Raw genomic sequence first — 22,500 nt, 5'->3', positions numbered from 1 at the left:
GAGAAATGTTTTCATGTACTTGTACAAACACGCTTTTCTTTGCATGCAATGAAACAAATGGAATTGCAGAAAATAATTTCTTTGTCATTTCCATAATCTGGATGTCTACCAACACCTCTTACTTAAATACTTTCCATCAGCTGAAATCCTGGAGCAGGAAAGCAGCCAACAAGAAAATGATGACAACCCTCCAAATTCAGATGAAGACAATGACAACAACCACATTAATGAGGAGGAAGGACAACCACAATTTACACAAGGTATGTTGCTTGACAATAGTTGTAGAAGACCTAGCTCAGTACTGAGTATAGGAGAATGTGACCAGAAATAAAAGACAAACTACAAAGGACCTAAAATATTCACACCAATTCCAGTTGAATAAAATGAAAAAAAAAAAAGAGAAATGTTTTCATGTACTTGTTTGTACAAACACCCTTTTCTTTGCATGCAATGAAACAAATGGAATTGCAGAATAGGTTCTTTGTCAATTCCATAACAAAATAGTGCGTCTAATGTATAATGTACTGTTTCATTTACATACAATGTATAGTGCTTTCATAATGTGAATGTACTCATTGGAAAGTGTGCTTTAAAGAGTGAGGAAGGAATTATTCCAAATCAAATGAAACAAGATAAGGTACTGACCACAGTCAAAGACAACCTGAATCCTCTACTACGATATCTTTTACAAGTTGTGCACAACTTATCCCCAGTAAATCCAGGACTAATTTTACCATCCTGAAAGTGGATGGAAAGTTGCATGATTGCACTTTGGAGCATGTGTGCAGGGATTCAAACCTGGAGTGCTGGGATGTAGTCCGTGCATGATATCCACAACACAATGCATACCTTTAATAAAGCAAAATAGATCTAAAAATCTGATCACCAGGATCCGGCCATCCAGTTGGTTCTTTACAAAATGTAGTGGAGTTAGTTATGACTAAAGACAACAAAGCTAGCCTGCTACGTTTATAACAGCAGCATTTAAACTGGGCACATGCACCCCACATACTTATTGGAACAAAAGTGTTCTTAATGCTGTCAGACAAGGCACTTTGTACATTCCAATGAGTCTTCTTGCAGAGACAGTCCTGAGCACAAGGTAAAATACTCTTTCTCAGTCCCACTATTAACTTCTTACTAACCTAGCGCGAGGGCCGTACTGGGGAATATTGGCCCAAGGTCGTGGCAGTATGGACTGAGCGCAGCGAGGTCCATACAAAAACGACCGAGGGCCAATATTCCCCAGTACGGCTCGAGCTAGCTCAGTTAGTAAGTAGTTTATTATATCGCTTTTTAATTACCTTTTGCTTTATTTTTGCAAGCCCGTAATCGGCCCATGGGCATTACGGGAGAATAATGCCCTACAATTCAGTCACAATTAGCCAATCAGAGCGCGTGTTATATCGGCTACAAACACAAGCCATATAATAATTTATCATAACAACTCTAGTTCTTTAATATACAATATAGATATGGACGTGGACGAAGAAGCTTTAAAGCAAGGTGTTCCTGACCCACCCAGCCTTGACGAGTTTTCAAATTTAGAAGAGAATATGACAGAAGACCAAGAAAGCCAAGTCAAGCACAATGTTCCAAGAGAACATGAGAAGTCTAGTATGACAGAAGATAAAGAGATCACAACAATCTGATGGCGCAATATAGGCTCTTGCACCATTTGGATTAACCACGTTTAAGCTGACATGGACAAAAAACATTACAGGTAGTGAATCTATTGTCCATGGAGAGACAAGGCTCCCGAACAGGTGTATGTTCAATTTAAGGCTCTGGGCAACGGGTTTCTCTGACATAATTGGAAGGATTTGGCCATAACTTTGTCTTTCATGATTTGCCAAGCATTTTTTCTTTCAGTGGAAAGTAACTACTGACAAACAGGCCAAGGCATGTTAGTGTTGAATGCATCTCTGGACAGCTACTCCATAATATTTACATTTAGTATAATGACATATGTGCTGATTGGCTGCCCTTGAGGTGATTATTATGGGATGATTACCTTAGCAGATTTTCAAAATGGCCACAAAAAGTTAATAATTTTATTGTTGCTACATTTTAAATGGTTTATTTTCAATAATTCTTTTCTTTAAGGAGCACACACTGCCCCAAGTTACACCTTTTAAAAGTTACATCTTCTAAAAATACTATAGATTTATCTTTACAATCAATGAATTCAAACACTCTGTACAAGGCATAATAAGATCCATAAATAGTATCATGTATCATAACACAGGAAAATGATATTTACCATGCATTGACCTTTTTCATAAATGACAGGCAAATAGAATTATTATTTTGTTTCGATGCTAATAAGCTTTTCTAACCTCACTATATTTGGCAGAATTAAAAAGACTTAATTAACCCTTTGACGCCCAAACCGGCCAGACTTTACTCGTCAATGGGTTAACATTGATACAAAAGAATTGTAAATAAGGTACCATTAATTTTATGAAAGTGGTCAATCCCAAGATCTGTCTTCTCTTCCTCCATACACCTTATTCCAAAATGGCTGCTGATTTATGTGGATACAAATTGGCCCTTGTTGCCTCGTTGAAGAAAAAATATTCTTTTGAATTTAAGCTTAAGAACAAGGCATCAAAGGCTTATTTGAATAAAAACAAAAGAATATTTAAATGGTGGCCATTTTGGAATGTGTATTGTTGTTGACATTGGAGGCAGAGAAGAGAGACCCTGGGAACGAGGTTGGTCAATTCTCGACACCATTGTTAACTAAAATTTGCTTAAGGGGGGTGGCTCTTAACTACCAAACCGCTGCTATGGACTCCTTCAAATAGTCATTTCTTGAATTCCTTTTTTTGCCAATTAAGTGTGTTATATTTAATATTCCTTTGTATGTGTCAATTCACAACCATATTTGGTAAATCACGTGACCAAGGGCTTTGAGGTGTGAATGGGTTAAAATAACTGGTCATGTGCTCATTTTACAGGTGTTTGAAATTATCCTAGTTGACATTAAAATAACTCTGGTAGTATAAATATTGTGTCATTCAAAAATTCATTAACTTCCTCGTGATGGTCTACAGAGCCTTCCAATAAATAGTTGTTCCCAGAATGTTTCACTTGACTATTTTTCAAAGCAATAAACTATTAGAGATGGCCTGCTGCAAATTTCTGAGAGAATCAAGTAATGTACACTGAGTGCACTGAAGATCAATGATAACAATTTATTCTAACATGCTTGTTAGGAAAATGTGTTCAGGAAATGTAAATTTGTCTAGTTATCATTATAACAAGGATTTTAAAATACATTAAGTGTAGGTTTAGCAAATGCTATCTCTGTAAGATAGGTTTTCTTCCTGTCGATGGTGAACCTCTAGTCATTTTAACTTCATTTACTTTTCTCCACAAGTCATCGAGACTTTTACCAATATCACCAAGTCCACCAAGATTCTTTAGGCTTTCCTTGAAAAATGCCAGATCTGAAGTGACAAGTCTAAAACACACAAAAAAGAATGACTTCAGATTTATTGTACAAATTAATAGTAAAAGAGATTACTAAGCGTATAATGCACCATAAAACAAATTGATGGCTTTAAAAGGTCTCAATTGTGAGAAGACAGTTTGGTCACGAAAACTACATCTGACTTCAAAACTTGACAGATTGTGTTTTTGTCCAGCAGTAGGTTACCTAAAGCTACTGACTCCTTTTTTTGTGGCTATTACAAAAGCATACTAAATACCCGATTAACTACTTGATCAATTTTCTGTCTCCCAAAAGTCCGAACTGTTTATGGTAAATCTATTATTAGATTTTCAGGCCCTAAACTTTGGAATGAAATAAAAAAATTGTATTAAGAGTTAAGATTATGTAATGTCAAAAAACCGAGCAGCAGTGTTTTATAGGGTTTTAAAACATTCCAGAAAAAGCACGTCCCTCGGGAGTCTGAATAAAGGTTCAAGTTGTGAGAGGAAGATATTAGCATACAAGATAAACAATTGGACCTTATAAGAGCATGTTTTTTTCCTTCAGTCCTTTCTTTGTTGCAGTCGAACATTGAAGAAGGTTCAAATGGTTAAAATGCTGGGTGAGAGAAAGTTCAGATAATTGAAAACTGCCGATGACAAAAAAGCCTTGTTGGAAAAATCCTTTCCAAAATCAACACGATATGTCACAAATTGGTCTTTTAATAATAAAATTGCACAGTGGCAAAATGCAAGGCTGAACAAACAAGCAGGGTTCGATGTGGAATGGGACAAAATCCAAAGTCTAGGTTAGAACATTGTTAAAATGAAAGCAGTCTTTGAATTTTTTGGTTGACAAAATTTGTTGAAGTTTGGAAGGAGAATGAGTAAAAGTATCTGCCCAGAAATTTGTAATGGCTGAAGTTAAACGAGGTTAAACAAAGTTTAACCAAGTAAACTAGGAGCGACTGCAGCCAGTTGGTCAGTGGTTTTAGTATACTTGCGCATGCCTGGAATTCCTCATGCTTTGGGCTGTAGCGCTTATTTATCAGTGTGGCAGGAAGTAGGAGCATTGTGTGTGGAGCATTTAGCGGTTTTTGTATGAATATTCATAAGTCACATGCAGTGTCTAAAAAGTATATATCTGATAAAACACTGCATACTAATGAGTGCTTTATCAGGTCGCCTGATAAAACACCGCATACTAATAAGGAGGAGGTTTATGGATATGAAGTCACTGCACATGGTGTATTATCAACCATTTATTATATGGCTCTGTCTCACAAGGACACAAATTTGATTGGCTGAAATCGATATTGACCGCGGTCTAGATTTTCCCATCTAGACCGGCATCTAGACCGGTAATGTTTTGCGGTGAAAAGAAGCAAACTAAAATGCAAAAATATTGAGTATTTTCTTCTACCAATATTTATTTATGGCAGTGCCAAACAGGATGATGACAAAAGAAATGATGACGAGCAAACTTTGAGAGAATTAAGTTCAGCTCATCGTCACTCACCGTTATTCGCAAGCAAAATGTCAGTACAAACCAGTTACTTTAAACAAATTAAATTGTTCTTGTTTGCCATATAATAAACATCTTATTAACTGAGCTTAGTCAGTCTGCATGGGAGAATCTTGACCTCGGTCGTGTGTACAGACCTCACTGCATTCGGTCTGTACTCACGACCTCGGTCAAGATTCTCCCATACAGACCTCCTGCTCGGTTAATAAGAGCTAATTGATAGGTCAATGGGTTTATGAATTATTAATGCATTTTCAATGTACTTTTAAAAGCAAACTTCACTTTGAGATCTCTGGGTTTTATTAATAATATTACTCTGTTTATTACATCCATTTAGAAATCACTAGTGATCCTTGCAATCTGATTGGCTCTCAGCAGTGTGATTTATTACCAAATCGCACTATTTTTTGCTCTAAATCTCAAATCTCTAAATCCATTTCCCCAGTCAATGAGAAAGGAACACAAACAACCAATCAAATTTCAAGGCTTGTATAAGGTAACTAATCATATTGCAGGAAAATTAAAGACAAAGAAAATCATTGTGTGGCCAATTTTGCAACTTTTGTTTCCAACTGGATCATTACAATATTGTCACTGACTGAAATCCTACATTTTAGCGATTGTGATTTCAAAATGGATGTAATAAAGTGGTAATTAAACTTCGTGTTGTGGAATTTTGGTCTGATATCATACTTGTGATTTCAAATCGAACTCACGCTGCACGCTTGTTTGATTTTAAAATCACGCATATGATTTCAGACCAAATTGCACTCCGCTCAGTTCAATTACCATTATTAATCTTACTACCTACCAGCGTGTATTGATTTAGTAATTTTACAGTTTATAACTTCTATTGATTACGGGTAGTTGTTTTACAAATCTGAACTTTGTTCACTTGTTTCATTTCTTATCACAGTATTTGTTTCTCCTATTTCGTCATATGTTATTTATGTGCCACATTGCAGTGTACCTATTGATGTATTCTTTCTGACCTACAAAATGTAACATTTAACTTGTCTGTTTAAAATACATTAGTGTAAAAATAGGTATGCGTATGTATGTGGTAGTGCAGTAACTTGACACAGTGCTTTATTTCATAACTGTCATCTGAACTGCGTTTTGTTTTCCAGGAAGTATAATATGTAAAAGATTGAAGGAAATAAATGGGAATTGAAAAACATTGGCTTTGAGGCTGACATGAAGTTCAACTTCCTTTTCATGGCAAGTTTAAGCCTGTACTCTGAGTGTCTGACAGTTTCCACGACAAAAATTCATTGAAGTGAAACCCCGTCCGGCAGGGTTAGTATCTGGATGGGCAACCTCAAAATATACCACTTAATTGCTGCTGGAAACATAGGACCAAAAATTATATTTTAACACTCAAAGATGCAAACAAACCATGGTACAGATTTTGTTAGCATGGTTTATGCAAAACGTTACTATTGATGCAAAAGTAAACAAACATTGATACACAGTTTTAATGAAGAATCGATCGGGAATAAAAAAATTGCCATCAGCAACAAAAGTTGCAACATGAAAACAACATAAATTTTGTGCTGTGAATATAAAAAGCTACCATAGGCAAAAAATATTTGAGAGATTTTTGTAACGTTGAATTTTCCAATTGTTCTTTTGGCTCCACAAGTAAATTTCAGCAGCTGCCTTGCTTATTACTAATGCAGGTATCAATACAAAGACGGAGAGGGGGGAGGGGAAGGGGGGGAAGAGAGGTTCAAAGATGATCATATGTCCCCACCCAGGCAAAAAAAAACCCATACAGATCTTTAATGTGACAGTAATTTAGACCACACTTTTTGAAACCAAATTCAAATGGCCTTATCCTGGGGCAAAATGTGCAATCAAATTCCCCAGGGAACGGACAACAGTAGTGCTCAAATGCTTCACATCTGCCCGATCCCCCCTCCCCCTCTCCGTCTTTACATTGACACCTGCATAACAACTTTATACATATGTGGCAAAATGATGGCAAGACATCGGATTGACTGTTGCTGTTAGTTTTTTTTCTTTAAACTGAATATTAAAGTTGACAAGAAATGTGCGAATTCAATACAAAGATCACAATCGTCTAACTCTCGAAGTTGACCATTGTTTATTCACTCTCCTAGACAAGGTTAATTCCATCGTATTGGAAATAGAAACTGCTTTATTATCCATCAGTGTCACAAATTCTTGCCAAGTTTGGAGCTCATTTGTTGAAATGCACGCACACTTCCAACTGGCTTGTTTATATATTTTTGTGTTTCACTGTTATTTTCCGGTACGGCTGTTAAATGACATGAGGATTTGAACAGGCTTTTCAGCTTTGTTTTCCCTCTCACCTAACACACAGGCGGCTTCCAATTCTATAGTTTTCATACAGATATAATTTTTTAAAAGAAAAGTGGAGCGAAAATCAAAAATTGCACAAATAAATTACAAGAGAAGAAAGAGGCTATCAGTGAAATCAACAGACAAAGAGCAGCGGATATAATCTACAAGTGTACCAATCAGCAAAATTAAAGGAGTGTTGCTGAACGTGCACTTACACTCAATGACTAAAAGATTTCAACATATGTGAAAACTAAGTTGCAATTTTTTAATGTTTCGTTTAATTTAGAAGAGCTCATCTTTTCTGTTACTGGACAAAAGCTGATGAAATCTACATTTTTTTGCTGATCAATCGCAATGATAAAGATAAAAATAGTTTCTTCTGTTTTTCTTTCCGTTGCGAGGAAATTACTGTTGAATGTTTTTCAATGCAGGCAGAGAAGTTGACCCGGTCTTAGAGAGTAAAGATATTACAGTCAACTGATGATTTTTTTTCTTGTTTATTTGACCTGCAGAATGTCTGTAGAATGTGAGCTTTTGGGGAGAATCTCTGTAGATGAGAAAAAAGAGTGATTTATAGAATTTAAATATGTCTGGTAATTTGAGAGTAACACACTTGAAGAGTTTTCATTCTCTTTTCATTAAGAAAATTAAGAAAGGAAAAAGACGACAAGTGGGCCACAAACAAACATCAATTATTGTAGTTGTAATTCAAGAAGACCGAACATTAGTTTCATAATTCATGTACGTGCTGCAGACCTACAATCTTACACTAACTCCCTCACTCACTCACTGACTCAGACAGCCCCGATGAGAAAACGGTAGTGCACTTCCACAAAAACTACATCTTGATTTACTCAAGGTACAAAAATCATGTTGTTTGTTTGCTTATTTTGGCCTTTCCTGGTTTTGGCAATTTTATTTTATTTGATACTGTACCTACCCATGTTGTGGTCCACCATCATTGCTGACACCCAACTTATCTAGTTTGTGTGCCAGAATGTCCTTAAAAACTCTCTTTATGTCTCGGAAAATAGACTGGAAAAAAATGAAAAAGAAAAGCGTATTTTTCAAATAACAAAAATAACCATTGCAGACAGCATTCAGATCTTCGTTTTTGGCAAAGAAAAGACCCTACTTTCAATATTTAGTGACAGGTCCTTTACTGATGTCAAATGTCTGTGCAAGGCACAAAGTAGCGCCTTATGATGAAAATATTATTATGAAGGTGTCAGTTGTAACATAAGCTGTAAAGGCTGACTCAAATGGGGTCTTCAAAAGGGGTCTTGGTTTAATATGGAGTATTATGCAGCAATGAAATGGGAAAACATGATAAGGTTCAGGAGAATATTGAAAGTATTCCTCTGAGCTAAATTCTTTGCTCTCGCTCTCGCATTATGGGAATCTAGTCCTTTTTAATCACCACAATGAGTAATGATTTGCCACCAAATATTAAAAAGAAAAGTGCAAATAAAATTTTGGAATCAACTCACCTCTATGTGAGCTTCTGGTAAAACAGGAGATAAAGATTCGTGTAGTTTTGTGACTTGTTTGACAGCACTGCGCATTGACTGAGATGGCATTGGGGCTTTCACTTCCCACTGTTTAAGAGAAGATTAATTTTACAAAAATGCAGAATTCTTAAAGGTACAGAAGATTTCTCATTAGGAGATAGGCATTTACCTTTGAGAAAATGCTCCTGAATACCTCTTCCATTAGGTTTACAATCTTACTAAACAGTTCTTGACGGTGGTTGTTGTAATCCTGCAGAGAACAGTTGCAGTACAAAATTGAAAGAAATCAAGTTATAAGAGGCTAATCAAACCAGACAAAACTAAATAATGGCAGCTCATCTTTCATAAGATGTCAAAACAATTAATTAAGGCAGATTAAGCTTGCTGCTCTAGTTTTGCATTTGGCAAGCCAAAGCTTGAATAAAAATAATTTTGAAAATGAGTGATGAAAAAATTGTGGTGTTTAGAAAGTTTTACAGTCACTTTTAAGTTCAAGATCTCAAAAAATTCTGCTGCATAATTGCGTGGGACATCTGGGGTGGCTTTATAGCTTAACCTCCATCCTAGACATCAGCACTGCACTGATGAGGCCCAGAAGGCCGAAACAGTACTGTCTGCAGTTATATATATATATATATATACCAAGTTTATAGTGTGGTGTGAAGGTGAAGAACGCTAAATACCATTACAAGTAGAGCGAAAACAATCGCCTTTTGTCTTTACTTTATATATATATATATATATATATATATCTGAGCGAATTTACTAAAAGGTAGCTACTGGAGTTTTCGCTTGAGCAAGGGCGCAGCCCGTGTTCAAGCCATTGTGGCCTCTCAAAATTGAGGGGGCTTTCCGTCAAGGCCTGCTTTGCCAAACAGCCCAGGGACAGTTCTAACTGTGAGTTGTGTGTCAAAAGCACAGGGCTGGGGGGGTTGCTGCTTTGAGACTTTAACTGCAGTTAGAGTTTGTGGCCTTGTTAAGTCAGACTTTACACTGTAGCATGTCTTCATTGGCAATTTTTCCTGGACTAGTCTAGGCTTCAATGATAGTTTGCTTTTGATCACCAATTAGAGTGAACCCACACTGTGGTGTGGGTAGGTGATTGTTGGTCGTCTGACCAAAGCACAGGGGTAGGGAGGGTAGCTTTTCTTTAAGTATTTGACGGTGGCAGAAATGGCTTGTTTTCACAATTTCTGCAGGCACCTTTTGACAAATCCAGTTAGATATATATTACACCATTTCTGAAAAGCTATAAAATATTTACTTGCAATTCAATGACAATGTTCAATTCTTAAGAATACAACAAAAGCATAAATATGTAGGTGCTAAACCAGGAGCTTAGCAAGGATTGAATCATTCTGTTTGTTTTAAAACAGAATAATATGATTATTAGATCCATAGAATATTTGAACTGTCCTTATCTTTTAGACCTTGAGTTTACGAACAAGTCAAAACTTGGCTGGGTGTAACTTTAAATCTTTGGTGCCAAGTATTGGAAAAAATAAGTTTACAGGTTGTTACTGCAGCTTGTTGTTTCACATGGCAAAAAGCCCCTATTGCATACAGTGTATTAGTATTCCATGACCAAAGAGAACAGACACTCAAACCAAAGGGTCAACACTACTAACCTTGAGTATCTGATCAAACTGTGACAACAGTACATACTGCTTTGGAGGAAGCCGTTGTTCAAAGTGTCCTTTAAATACAGGAATGTGGATTGTCACAACCTCTAAACACTGTGCAGCAAGAGCTGTGAATTACAAACCAGTACAAAGCCAAGTCAAGCACTTCACACCCTTCTTGACTATAATCACCGCAAAAGCATGACTCTTTCTTTTCAGTAACACGAAACTAATATGATTTGATAGCTGCCTGTGAGGTTTTGATTTAAAGTACAGTATAGTGATGTTTAATTTACCTAAATGCTTGGCTGTGATTGTCTTAAGGCCAACAAGCTGAAGGGCTCCAGCACCAAGAACCAACTGACATGTTCTGGAGTTGAACATCTAAACACAAAAATAAGCATTGCTTAATGAGCTCTCAATGTCACCACGAAAGATCACCAAACATATGTGCAGTTATGGATAGCTGTCAGTGGGGTTTAAGCAAGATCCTGGGCCCCTTGGGGGTTTTACTGGATAGATCATCCCTAATAATAATGATAGTTATTATTATTCTGACCTTCAAAGTCTCAAAGAGTTTGTTCATGATGTCCGTGACTAACATTGGAGTGTCATCAACACATTGACAGTATTCTACTAACATGTTTATTAGTAACAGCACAGTCCTGACAAAATTAAAATAAAAGAGCAAAAGTTGACAAATGTTATCATCACATGAATAAAATGTCAAGTTTAATGTTTTAGTCATAAAACTCTTAGATCGATAAAACCAGCTGCATGATGATGAACTTTTTTGTCACCTGCACTTCCTATCCTGCTAGCTCTCTTACCTTACATCTATCTTCCTAATTTCTATGCTTTCCACTTCTTTACTCCATGAAAATTTTTCCAAACGAGTTTTTGACAGCAAGCTTAACAGCTAATTAAGTTCTCATGGTTATGACATCTTCCAATAAACATTTTATCCCATATTGCAAAGCTTGATCTATTGAGCATTTTAGAACTGCATGTATACCCACCATCACTTATCTTTTATTCTTGGCCTGAAATATTATTAACCTCTTCTTTGATATTGTGAGAATAATAAATTATTAAAATTCATTTCTCGTGGAAAAACTTAGGCAGGCCAGGGTTAAGAAATGTAAAGCAATGTTAAGTTTCAAAAATGACTGCTTACCCAACAACTGCAAATCGTTGCCCATTCACCACTAATTCAGATGATGGTTTCTGTTCATTTGCTACTGTGGGGCCTGTGTAAGACGCAGATGCAGTGTTGGTGAGTATTATTTAACACAAGAACGGTGAAGAACCTTCTACCTTCACAGAGCCACACAAATGTCGAACTATGTTCCCTTCTTTGTATAAACAATTTTATTTGCAAAGAATTGATTTATGTTTTGCAAAGGACATGCAAGAGGACCAAGAGTTATTTTCTAGGCAGGGTACCAACAGCAAATCCTGGAGGAATCAAGGTGGGCTCTGTACTAGGGAGTATCTGGACATATTTGGAAGTCAGATTCTTTTAATTTTATTAAGTCAGGAATTCACCTTGATAGGAATTTCAACCTAACAAATGTCTTTTACATTGCATTTACTAACATCTTTGTTGTATGGAGTTCTCAATTTAGCCCATTGACTCCTGGGATTTTATTAACTCTGTCTGACGCTAGATGATTTTAATTATCAACTGGAGGCCACTCCCTTAAGCTACAATGCAATGCTAAAATTTCGTTTTATCCAACCAGTCGATAAATGTAAATTAAAAAAGAAGATTTGTGAGCTGATGGTTTGAGCATTAGCTATTCATCACAGCAAATGAAAAATTCTTGTGTTTCTAGGAAGGGACCTCTTCCAACCACTTCAAACTTTCTTTGATTTTCCGCTTATCCAAAGAAATGGATGAGTCAGTCCAGTTTCGACTTAATTGTCGCATGATTATTAAATACCGGTATGTATGTGCCCCCTTTCCTAATTCATCGCTGACTGTTTTAGTATCTTGTATAGTCTCACAAATTCTAGGAATGTTGAATATGTAATACTATGTGCCACAAGTCATCAATAGTGTTTTTTGAAATTTACAGATGTACAACAGCGTAGCAATTTTTAATTGTTTAAATTCCCCCATGAGTATTTCCTCTGTATATCAGTTACAGACACTATAGTCTGCCAGAAAGTTTTACATTTTCAGTAAAAAATGAATTTGCACTTTAAAAGTATGAACTACCTTGAGTTTCTTAGGAAATGATTCCTTGGTTGTCGTATTTTAACCAGTGAGAGTTGTTCAAAAATATCTAGACTTTTTGTTTTAGTTTGCGGTTTGCAGTTACTGGTCATGCATGACTGACACCCAAGTACATTTGAATTTTTAACACATGCTCAACAAAGAAAGGGGTCCCTTCCTCTTCCTGACTTATCTACTAGTAGGAAGGCTGAAGGGTCTCTGCTCACAGCCCACCAATGCAGTCCCACAGTTCCTTTAGAAACTAACCCTTTCATACAATAATAATATTATAATGCTCTTGTGTTTACTTACCAATGGAAAATTTGGGTTCCTTTCCCCGTGGGTAGATTCCTGATGAAAACAATACCTCAACATGAATCCAAATTTTAGTGAGTTAAAAAGGAAAGAATTCAAGAAACCAAAACAAATTCTCACCATCAACTAAAGAATCAACTAAACACTGAAGTTCTGATGGAACATCTGCTTGTTTCCACCTTTCATTATCCAATATCAAACTGCAAGACAAAATTACAAGTTTATGTGAAAATGAAATTTCTTGTGTACTTAGTTGGTAAAATGCAGAGAATTTTAATCTGATAAGGGTTTTCTTCAAGATACGTTTAAAGGAGAAGTTCACTCCAAAATGACAATCCTTTTTTTATCGATTGATAGAAAGTTCATGAGGAGAACAACGTCTAACCAAAATTTCAATCTTGAAATAGCTTTCTAACCTTGTGAAAACACACATGCAGGCCTCCATTTGGATTATACGTGATGTCAACGAGTTCAGCTGATCCCACTTTTCTCTCGGAAATGTGAACAACATGAACAGTGTTTCGTCCTTCTAACCTATTTGACCAATTTATGTTTCTGAGAAAAAAGGGCGAGACTGGAATACGAAGAGGAAGCTCAACAGCATTGTGTGTTGAGCTCAATGACGTCACATATCGTCCAAAATGGCAGCCTGCATGTGTGTATTTTTAACAAGTTAGAAAGCTATTTCAAGATTGAGATTCCGGTTGAAAGCTGTTCTCCTCAAAAACTTTCTATTAATCGATAAAAAAAGGATTGTCATTTTGAAGTGAACTTCTCCTTTAACCCTTTCCCACCTTAAACAGCTACCTACAGATTTTACTCTGTCTAAAGCCACACAATTTTACTTGTCTTAGGCAAAAGGGTAAATGCTTCTTGGTGGAAATTATTTATTGATTTTAACACACAGGTGCCCCAAGCTCAGTATGAAGGAATTAAGCCAACAAAAATATAAGGATTTGTATGGGAATCCTGATAAAAGACTTGAGAAGACAATAATTATATGTAAAAAAAATTCTCAATTAAAAACCTTAATTAATTAACCTTATTACCATGGTGGGTGGCTTCCTTTTCTGTTTGTTTTCTTTCCAGATCCAATGTGATTTGAGCCGTTTTCAATTCTTCGGTTGTCAATGGTTTAATAAAATCCCAAGGCTGAACACTAAATCCTCAAGATCAGGAGCCCACCAAATTGAGTAAAATATTCCTGGATAAAATATTCCCCCAGTTACAATTCCAAATCAGAATAAACATTACTGACAATGATTAACTTTCATTTAAACCCACCAACAAAGCCATAGCAGCCCTGCGAGTGACCTCGGGCGGTAGTTTGTCCACTCGATAGAAACTAAAATGATTTTTGGAAGGTGGATTTCGCAGCAATGTTGGACGCTTTTACAAAGGGTCCTAGACGACACATTTTTTTATCCCCTGGGTCACGAAATGATTGCATTGTCTTGCTTGTCCAATCACAGTCATGCCTCCTTCATGTTGACAAACTTAAAAAACACAAATAAAAAAAATGTGTTGTTGACAAACTGCAGTCAAGGACCCTTTGTTAAAGTGGACAGGGTTACAAAGCTGGTTACAAAGTTCAACCGTCCAACATTGCTGAGAAATCCACCTTCCAAAAATGATTTTGGTTCTGAGTGGACAAACTACAGCCTGAGGTCGCTTGCAGGGCTGTTGTTGCTTTGTTGGTGGGTTGAAATGAAAGTTTAATCTTTGTCATTTGATTCTGATGTGGAATTGTAACTGTGGGAATATTTTATCCTGGAATATTTAACTCAATTTGGTGGGCTCCTGAGGATTTAGTGTGCAGCCTTGGGATTTTATTAAACTATTGACAACCGAGAAATTGAAAATGGCACTAACCCTTTCACTCCTGAAAAGTCTCCCATTGACGAGTACATTGTCTGGCGTTAGACAATAAAATCTGTAAGCGTCACTCTTACGAGGGAAAGGGTTAATTATTAAAAAAATTTTCATATAATGATTGTCTTCTCAAGTCTTTTATCGGGATTCCCATACAATCCTTATATTTTTGTAGATGGCTTGAACCCAGGAGTCATATCATTAAGTAAAGTACGATCGTCCGGGTGAGTGTAGTCCTGAGAAGGACTGTTTGAGATGACATTGACTGACGTTTCGACAAGAGCGGAAGTCAAGTGATTTGTGTAACATCAGTACTAGATACTATAAGAACTCCGGTCGTAGATGTCATTGGTCAACTTATTCGTGATGTTATTGGTCGACTGTCAGTTGAGCCTAGATGTAATTGGCTGGGAAGACTAAACAGTGATAGGTGCGTTTCGATCCATCTACAGGTCTAAGGTCAGTGCGTGTACCATAAAATACGTTGGGCACTACTGTGAGAGTAAATCAGTGTGTTGTTTGTCTGTTGATGTTGTCGATGAGTCGTTTGTAGGGTGCAGGAAGTTGTAGGCATCGGTTTATAGGTGTCTGTTCAAAGTTAGTAAACCAGCTTTCCAGTACGATGGCTTTCCATCACACTGAGCTTGGGCACCTGTGTTTATGACTTTTATTTTGTTGTATGTCAAGTTCAAGTGAGCAGACCACAAATGTATGTTGATACTTTCAGATTCAAATCCGACTATGACAACCTACTGTCTTCCATAGTCCCAAATTCAAATGCAACGTGTTTTCTAATAATTATTATAAAAAGCCAAACGACAAATGGTTGCCTCCTTTCAGTCGTGTTTAATCATGCTGTGCCGTTTATTTGAATTACTTCCTTTGCTTTTTTCAAGCTTAAAATCCCACTGAATGTATATATTGTATAATTAATACATTCCAAGAGATGAAGAGAGCTTAACTCTTGGGAGTGACAACTTCCTTTGAAATTTTTGGTGAGTTGGATGACTTTATTCAATTTCTAACAAGTGGCTGCCTTTCAAACCTTAATTTATTTTTCCTTTCTTCATGGAATCTTTCCACAAATTTCTTTGCTTGTGTAAGCAGGGTGGCTCTGAGACTATGGCTCTGCCTTCCACAAATCTTTTCGCACTCCATCACAAAGTCTTCTACCATGCGAGTCAGGCCTACAAACTCTGACGATGTTAAGCTGTCCAAATTACCGGCCTGAAAGAATGGAAATAACAGCCACATCATGGATCAGGAGTAGAAGTTAGGTACCTGAGGAGCATGCAGCTGTAGAATTTGAAATGACTTTGCCTGGTTGTTTTCATCTTGGCAGCTTGGATTATCTTTTAAAATGGCCACAAATGCTACCGGTACTTCCCGACCAGGACAAGCAAAATTAATAATCAATGAATATTGTTTTGACCTTTCTGGCACCTTTTCAAATTCCAACTAGGTTTGCATGCACAATATAAAGTGATTACAAAACCCCCAGCACACCTTTCCTCTGACATTAATAAGTTTGGCGCAACGCAGCTGTGCCATTTCACATGCTGCACACAGTAACTCTTTACTCTCTTGCGTGAGTTTACGGAAGTCAGATGCAGAAATCAAGATGTCCATGCCACTACTGCAAAAAATAAGAGAAATGTAGTAAATATCCAACACTCTTCTCCAATGTTAATCTTTCCTTCTGTGTTAAATCACTGGTTCATGTAAAACTGTATCTAACATATATAGTCCTGAAACAGGACAAGACAAACTTATGTGGGATAGAGGGGGACACAATTTCAGTGCTTGGGTTGACAGTCAAGCGAATTTGTTTACATGACTGTTTAAGCCACTGCACAAGAGAAATCTCTAAAACCTTTCTGCAAGGTAAGATAAGGAAGATACCCAGGGCAGCCCTGGGTACCCTGGGGTAAATGTAAAAAGGCACATCATTATGAGTAAATCAGCCAGAGGCCGGTTGCTCAAAGCCTGCTTAGCGCTAACTGTTAGTTAAGAGGTTTCCATGGTATTTGACACTAGTTAGCGCTAAACATGCCTTGAGCAATCCAGGCCAGGTTGTTTTTCTCACCAGACTGGTGTGTTAAGAAAATTAGTTTCAGATTCCAGCACATCTGCATTTTCTGACTCATCAAGGTTTGGGTTTGAACAGGCTTTGGATCCCCCAGCTGCCATCACCAACACACGCACAATGCTTGAATGCAGTACCTTCGAACAGGTGAATATAATAGTAGTATTATTACACTGTATGTTAGCAGTTACAGACAGTTTAAACATGAAAAAAAGAATACAATAAATAAATACAATTATACAATTATTATACTTAATTGACCACTCCCCATAGGGGCTTTACTGGGCCCATGAAACACAATCATGACAGTTCTAAAAGAACACTCAACAACAACTGTTAAGAATCCCAACTGGCCGGAGGCAAGCTAGTTGGCTATTTTTCAAGTGTAGCTGAGAAGTTGAACCACTAGGAACTACCAGGAACAAATTCAACGAGTGGTCAGTACATATGTGTCTTGAACCCAGGATCCCTGGATCTCAAGGTGAGCACCCTAACAAATGAGCCGCACTGCCTCCTGTATAAGAAATGAAGGAGACACACCCAGACAGTTTCAAGCAAGACAAAAAACGCCATTTATTTGCATCAAAATCTATGTACAGTACCTGCATTCTCATCAAGACATTGAGAGATGAATTGAACACCTTCTTAAGCATTTCCATCCAATGGAGGAAATCCAAGCTTCTCATGGTGTCCCCAATACTTTGACTAGAGAAATAATAAACACACCGACAAATTGGCCTCCACGTGCCATAAAGGTTGCATAATGGATTTCAACGTCCTTGGCATAGACACCACAAAGTGTCTCCTTGAGTATAATCATGGATTAAGTTCTGGTTAGGGATAAGGTGATAGCCTGGACACTTTGTACCATTTACTAATGAAATGTGAATCACATCAAGCACTTCTGGACACTCTCACAATTGGCACAAAATCCAGTAATAATAGTACCACTAAACCTGTAGCCTTGTCATAGTAATTAAACCTGATCCAAACAAACCCTGACACTGATATTATTGCAGTTAACTGCTATATGGAAACATATAGCATCAATTGAAAGCAGAATGAGGAAACTCAAGACTGGTACTAAGCAGGCTTCAAGCTAGGAAACAAGGTAATAGGCTAGTTTTAAATTGTGCAGTAACAAATTAAAAGAACAGAATCGAGGTTCAGGCAAATAATTCGCATTTTCCTTTGTTTTGAACAAAAGAAAATACTATTCCCCTGAACCTTAACTCTGTTGTTGCTACTCAATTCGAAACAAGCCTATTTTTAAGGCATTTCCCTAAAAACATATTTTTAAAATAAGGAGTGATTTATGGCATCTGACACATACTTGAAAAGTTCCATAAGTTTTTGAGACATTGGATCCAAGATTAGAGAAAGACTTAGTAACTAGAATGCCTAAAAAATTGATACTTGTTTTTTTGTATCCACCATCAATAAGAGGCTGATTCAGTTATGGTACAAAAGTAATTTACTTTACCTCTCTTCTTCATTATCATTAGTCACAGCCACAAAATTTTGAACTGTCTGTTTACATGGAAAAAAGGAAAAAAGTCATGTTACTATGCTATGAAATTCTTCTACATAACTCTTGCAAAAGGCTACTGGTGCTCATTTGTTTGTTGGGCACTGAGCTTGTAAGGCTTTTACAATACAATACATACTTAATTGACCGCTCCCCATAGGGGCTTTTCAGGGTCAATGAAACACAATCAAAGAAACAACAGAACACGACAACTACAACTGTTAAGAATCCCAACTGGCCGGAGGCAAACCAGTTGGCTATTTACAAGTGCAGCTGGGAAGTTAAACCAGGGACAACCAGGAACAAGTTCAACGCGTGGTCAGAGCCGGTCTTGAACCCGGGATCTCCGGATCTCAAGGCAAGCACCCTAACTACTGGGCCACACTGCCTCCAACCAATCCCACTTGTGTTATTTGCTGGGAAAAAGTGAAAGAGGATACCCTTTTGCTAAAACAACTTCATTACCAGGGTCCAGGCCTTGCTATGACATTACATTTTTTTGAGTCTGTAGCATAACTCACCCAACTTAACTTTTGTGACTACCGATAGCTCCCAGAAGCCTTGATAGCTCCGATGGCAGAGCAGTGTAGAGCAATGAAATGGCCATGGGTTCAAGTCCTTTTCAAGCCTGGAACTGCTTAAGTAGCCAGAAAATGCAGGGATCATTCTCCCTTAGAGTTCCTTTACAGAGAGTCGCTGCATACCTGTCTTATGGTTGCCTTTATTGTTGAATATGCCTCATCGCGATATGGGTGTAGGAAGTGAAACTTGTGTTTCCGGAGAAGACCAAACAAGACAGACATAAGTCTATCCTGTTTTGAAAAAATAAAACAGACATTAAAATGAAATTCACTTTTCACTGCATTCAAAATGAATCTTCACTGGTGCTGAGTTAAACAACATTAAAATTCCATCATTTTCATGCAATAATATAACTGATAAGGGGTAGGTCCCCACAAAATGAAGTACAGTGCTTTCGTTTAATGGCGCAAAGTGCTACACAAACATCTCACAAGTTAACATGACTGTTTCAGGGCACCTGATCAAACTGCTCAGTACACACCTCATCAACTAATTCTTCACCACCTAAGTCATCCTCCATGGTTCTGCTAAGATTAGCTGTAGCAAACTCCACAAAATCAGCTTCCATCATTCGTTCAATCACTCTCTCAAGTTCCGCTAACTGCGAGCCCAAATGCCTGCACAATATTATTGCAAATCACAAATCTAGTGAGTAACAGACAACACATCAATCTGTTGGCCTATTATCTTATAGTACCTGGGCCAATGTTAATATGGATTTCACTGTGCTTTTCAGTACTATAAAGTTACCGCTAATAAAATAGTTAACAAATCGAAGTTGTTGTTTCCTGCACCTCGTGAGTCCACAACATTTTGATCACTATGATGACTAATATCATTGTTGATGGGAGTACAGACAACGCTGAACCACATTCAATATTATTTGTTTTTTTACCACAATGTTCAACATCAAAGGAAAATTAATGTTTATTTCAGAGCGTGACCAGGATCGATGTGACACAAAGAAAGACCAAGGGTTGTCTATAACTTTCCCGCAATCGGATTGGTTTATTTCCCAATAGGAGTGTTTCTGATAAATAGTTGCATGACAGGTTGACTCAAGCACAATGCACAGGAGCATACATGTAGTTGTCTAAACTCTTATCGACAATGGCAAATTAGCCAATCAGACTGTGAGATTACAAGCAATTGAGGTAAAATTCACTCTTGTTGGTGATTGACGTAGCAAACCTTGCCCTTTTACTAATTTTTTTAATGGCCACAAAATTGAAAAAAAAAAGTGTTTTTTTTAATGTGTACCTAAAACTCTGAATGCCAGCAAGCTCTTGTTGTAGAACCTCTTGGGTGGTAGTGATTAGGTCCAATGCACCGACAAAGTCAGATGTCGACAATAAAAGCTGAATTGTGGGCTGAGTTTGATGAACTGTGGCCATCAGCTTCAGCTGAGATAAAGAAAGAGAAACACAATAATTGTGAATACAAAAGATATTCTTTGATGAAGATACATAGTTACTTAGGAGTTACATAGGCGTCCATTCTCCCCACTTCCACTGTTCCAGGGTATGTGGCCAGGACAGTGGAAGTGGGGAGAATGGAGGCCTATATTTTAAGAAAGACAATGTGCTGAACAATGCAACTACCCACCTGTTACTGTGTTGGTAACAGTGGACAAGGTGTTTGAAAAGCTACTTGTGGTCCAACTCGAACCACTATCTAACAAAGTCTTTGACCGCTTGAATTCATCATACCGTAAATGATATAGATGCGGAACTACGTTAGTGCGTTTGGTAGATTAGAATGCAAGAGATCTCTTGACATTACCCACACAGTTGGAGTATTATCTACTGACATGCGCAAAGCTTTTGAATGCTTATCCCCTGACTTGCTTCTCTCAAAGCTCCAAGCTTATGGTCTATGTATGTAGCAACTACTTGGCACTTTTAAAGTCCTACTTTACTAACAGGAAAAGCAGGGTACAACTAGGCGACACCTGTAGTGAATGGAAATTAGTAAAACGTGGATGCCCTCAGGGGTCGCCACTTGGCCCAGTGTTGTGGAACTTTTATCAAAACCATTTGTTTTATGAAAATATTCAATCTCAACTAAGTGCTTACGCTGACGACCACCAAATATATATTTCGGGTGAGAAGATTGATGATGTCGTCAGTGGTCTAATGAGGAGGATGGGAATACAACAGCTCGCTGGTATAAATCCAACTAACTTTCAGGTAATCCATCGAAATGTCAAGTACTGGTTATGTCAAGAGCCAAGCAAGAAGCTACATGTATGAAGGTGGTGCACACCGACAATCATACAATTCGGCAGGCTCAAGAGATTATACCACTGGGGGTGATACTAGATGTAAACCTACAGTTCTCGGAACATATTAAGCAAATTTGCGCCAAAACAAGCAGACGTATTGGCATGTTATCTAGATTAAGGAACCTGATCCCCACAACAGCAAAACAGCCATTATGCCACAAATCACATACTGTAGTCTCGTTTGGAAAGGCTAGTGACAGGCGGAAACTGGAGCGCATTAACGAATGGGGCTTACGGACAGTCTACAATGACTGGTCCGCATCATACGATGACCTCCTAAGAAGAGCAAAAATGACAACACTTTACAATTGGAGACTTCAGGACATAGCCATTTTCATGTTCAAGATAAAGCACGGCATGTTGCCTAGCTCAGTAACTGAACTATTCAACACTAGTCGTACAATTAACCATAATGATGATCTCAGAAATGCAGTTTTCAGAGAGGAAAGCTTCAATACTACAAAATACAGCAAACACTCTCTCAGGCATTTTGGACCACTTCTTTGGTCCAAAATTAACCGGGAGCTAAGATGAGCACCTACAATCAGTAACTTTAAAAAAGGCATCAGACAGACAGACCTAGGCTCGTTAATAGACGACTCGAGTAACAACTGTGTCCTTTGCAAGAGTCAGCAATCAGTTCGCCTTGCTTCTTACTCTTTTATGATTCAGGGAGGGTTACCTATCAGGTAGTTATTTTTAGAACTACAGTTTTAATGTGAATTTAGAGTTATATACTGTATGTATATATATATATATATATATATATATATATATATATATATACAGTCTCCCCAATTAATAAGGCTGTGCCTGAGCTATAAGACTTGAGACTTCAATAAAGTTCATCATCATCATCATCATCATCATACATTTTAGGAACAATTTTGTATCTGTACCCTTTTACCTTTTCATACACACTAAGGTATCTTGATCGCAAAGATGACAACCGCAGAACCTTCAAGAATCCAGAACATAAGACCTCTTGTACCTTATGAACTTTCGTTCTGAAATTTATAGAAAAATATGTTAATATTCTAAGCACAAATAATAACAGCTGGGTGAAATATGTATGCCCTTTATCTCAACAAGAGCCCTATCACCTCTGCCTGTGGTCTTGTGTGGGTTCCCCGCTAAGCAAACTTGTGAGCATACTGGCACCTACTCAGTCTCATAGTGTGGCTG

The 22,500-nt window shown here is 37.5% G+C and overlaps 2 protein-coding genes across 3 annotated transcripts in view; one reads left to right on the top strand and one right to left on the bottom strand.

Moving 5' to 3' along the window:
- Window positions 1-3,085, top strand: part of LOC138026329 (ADP-ribose glycohydrolase MACROD1-like) — a 12,930-nt gene extending 9,845 nt beyond the window's left edge. For both annotated transcript variants that reach the window (XM_068873634.1, XM_068873633.1), the window contains exons 12-13: window positions 141-260; window positions 1,474-3,085. In XM_068873634.1, coding sequence (XP_068729735.1) covers window positions 141-260; window positions 1,474-1,652 — 299 coding nt within the window. In that variant the 3' untranslated portion in view covers window positions 1,653-3,085. The remainder of the gene's footprint in view (window positions 1-140; window positions 261-1,473) is intronic.
- Window positions 2,041-22,500, bottom strand: part of LOC138026323 (vacuolar protein sorting-associated protein 54-like) — a 29,649-nt gene continuing 9,189 nt past the window's right edge. The window contains exons 7-25 of the mRNA XM_068873621.1: window positions 22,223-22,322; window positions 20,292-20,434; window positions 19,513-19,648; window positions 19,154-19,261; window positions 18,405-18,451; window positions 17,524-17,626; window positions 16,922-17,058; window positions 16,342-16,471; window positions 15,881-16,062; window positions 13,084-13,163; window positions 12,961-12,999; window positions 11,605-11,677; window positions 10,987-11,092; window positions 10,724-10,811; window positions 10,434-10,555; window positions 8,975-9,055; window positions 8,785-8,892; window positions 8,235-8,329; window positions 2,041-3,469 (exon numbers count right to left, since the gene is read on the bottom strand). Of these exons, the coding sequence (XP_068729722.1) occupies window positions 3,307-3,469; window positions 8,235-8,329; window positions 8,785-8,892; window positions 8,975-9,055; window positions 10,434-10,555; window positions 10,724-10,811; window positions 10,987-11,092; window positions 11,605-11,677; window positions 12,961-12,999; window positions 13,084-13,163; window positions 15,881-16,062; window positions 16,342-16,471; window positions 16,922-17,058; window positions 17,524-17,626; window positions 18,405-18,451; window positions 19,154-19,261; window positions 19,513-19,648; window positions 20,292-20,434; window positions 22,223-22,322 (2,041 nt within the window). The 3' untranslated portion in view covers window positions 2,041-3,306. The remainder of the gene's footprint in view (window positions 3,470-8,234; window positions 8,330-8,784; window positions 8,893-8,974; window positions 9,056-10,433; window positions 10,556-10,723; window positions 10,812-10,986; window positions 11,093-11,604; window positions 11,678-12,960; window positions 13,000-13,083; window positions 13,164-15,880; window positions 16,063-16,341; window positions 16,472-16,921; window positions 17,059-17,523; window positions 17,627-18,404; window positions 18,452-19,153; window positions 19,262-19,512; window positions 19,649-20,291; window positions 20,435-22,222; window positions 22,323-22,500) is intronic.

This window comes from Montipora capricornis, chromosome 12, assembly GCF_036669925.1.
Source record: "Montipora capricornis isolate CH-2021 chromosome 12, ASM3666992v2, whole genome shotgun sequence".
Classification (NCBI taxonomy): Eukaryota; Metazoa; Cnidaria; class Anthozoa; order Scleractinia; family Acroporidae; genus Montipora; species Montipora capricornis.
The sequence above is the reverse complement of the archived record's forward strand: the minus strand, read 5'-3'. Positions and strand labels throughout refer to the sequence as shown.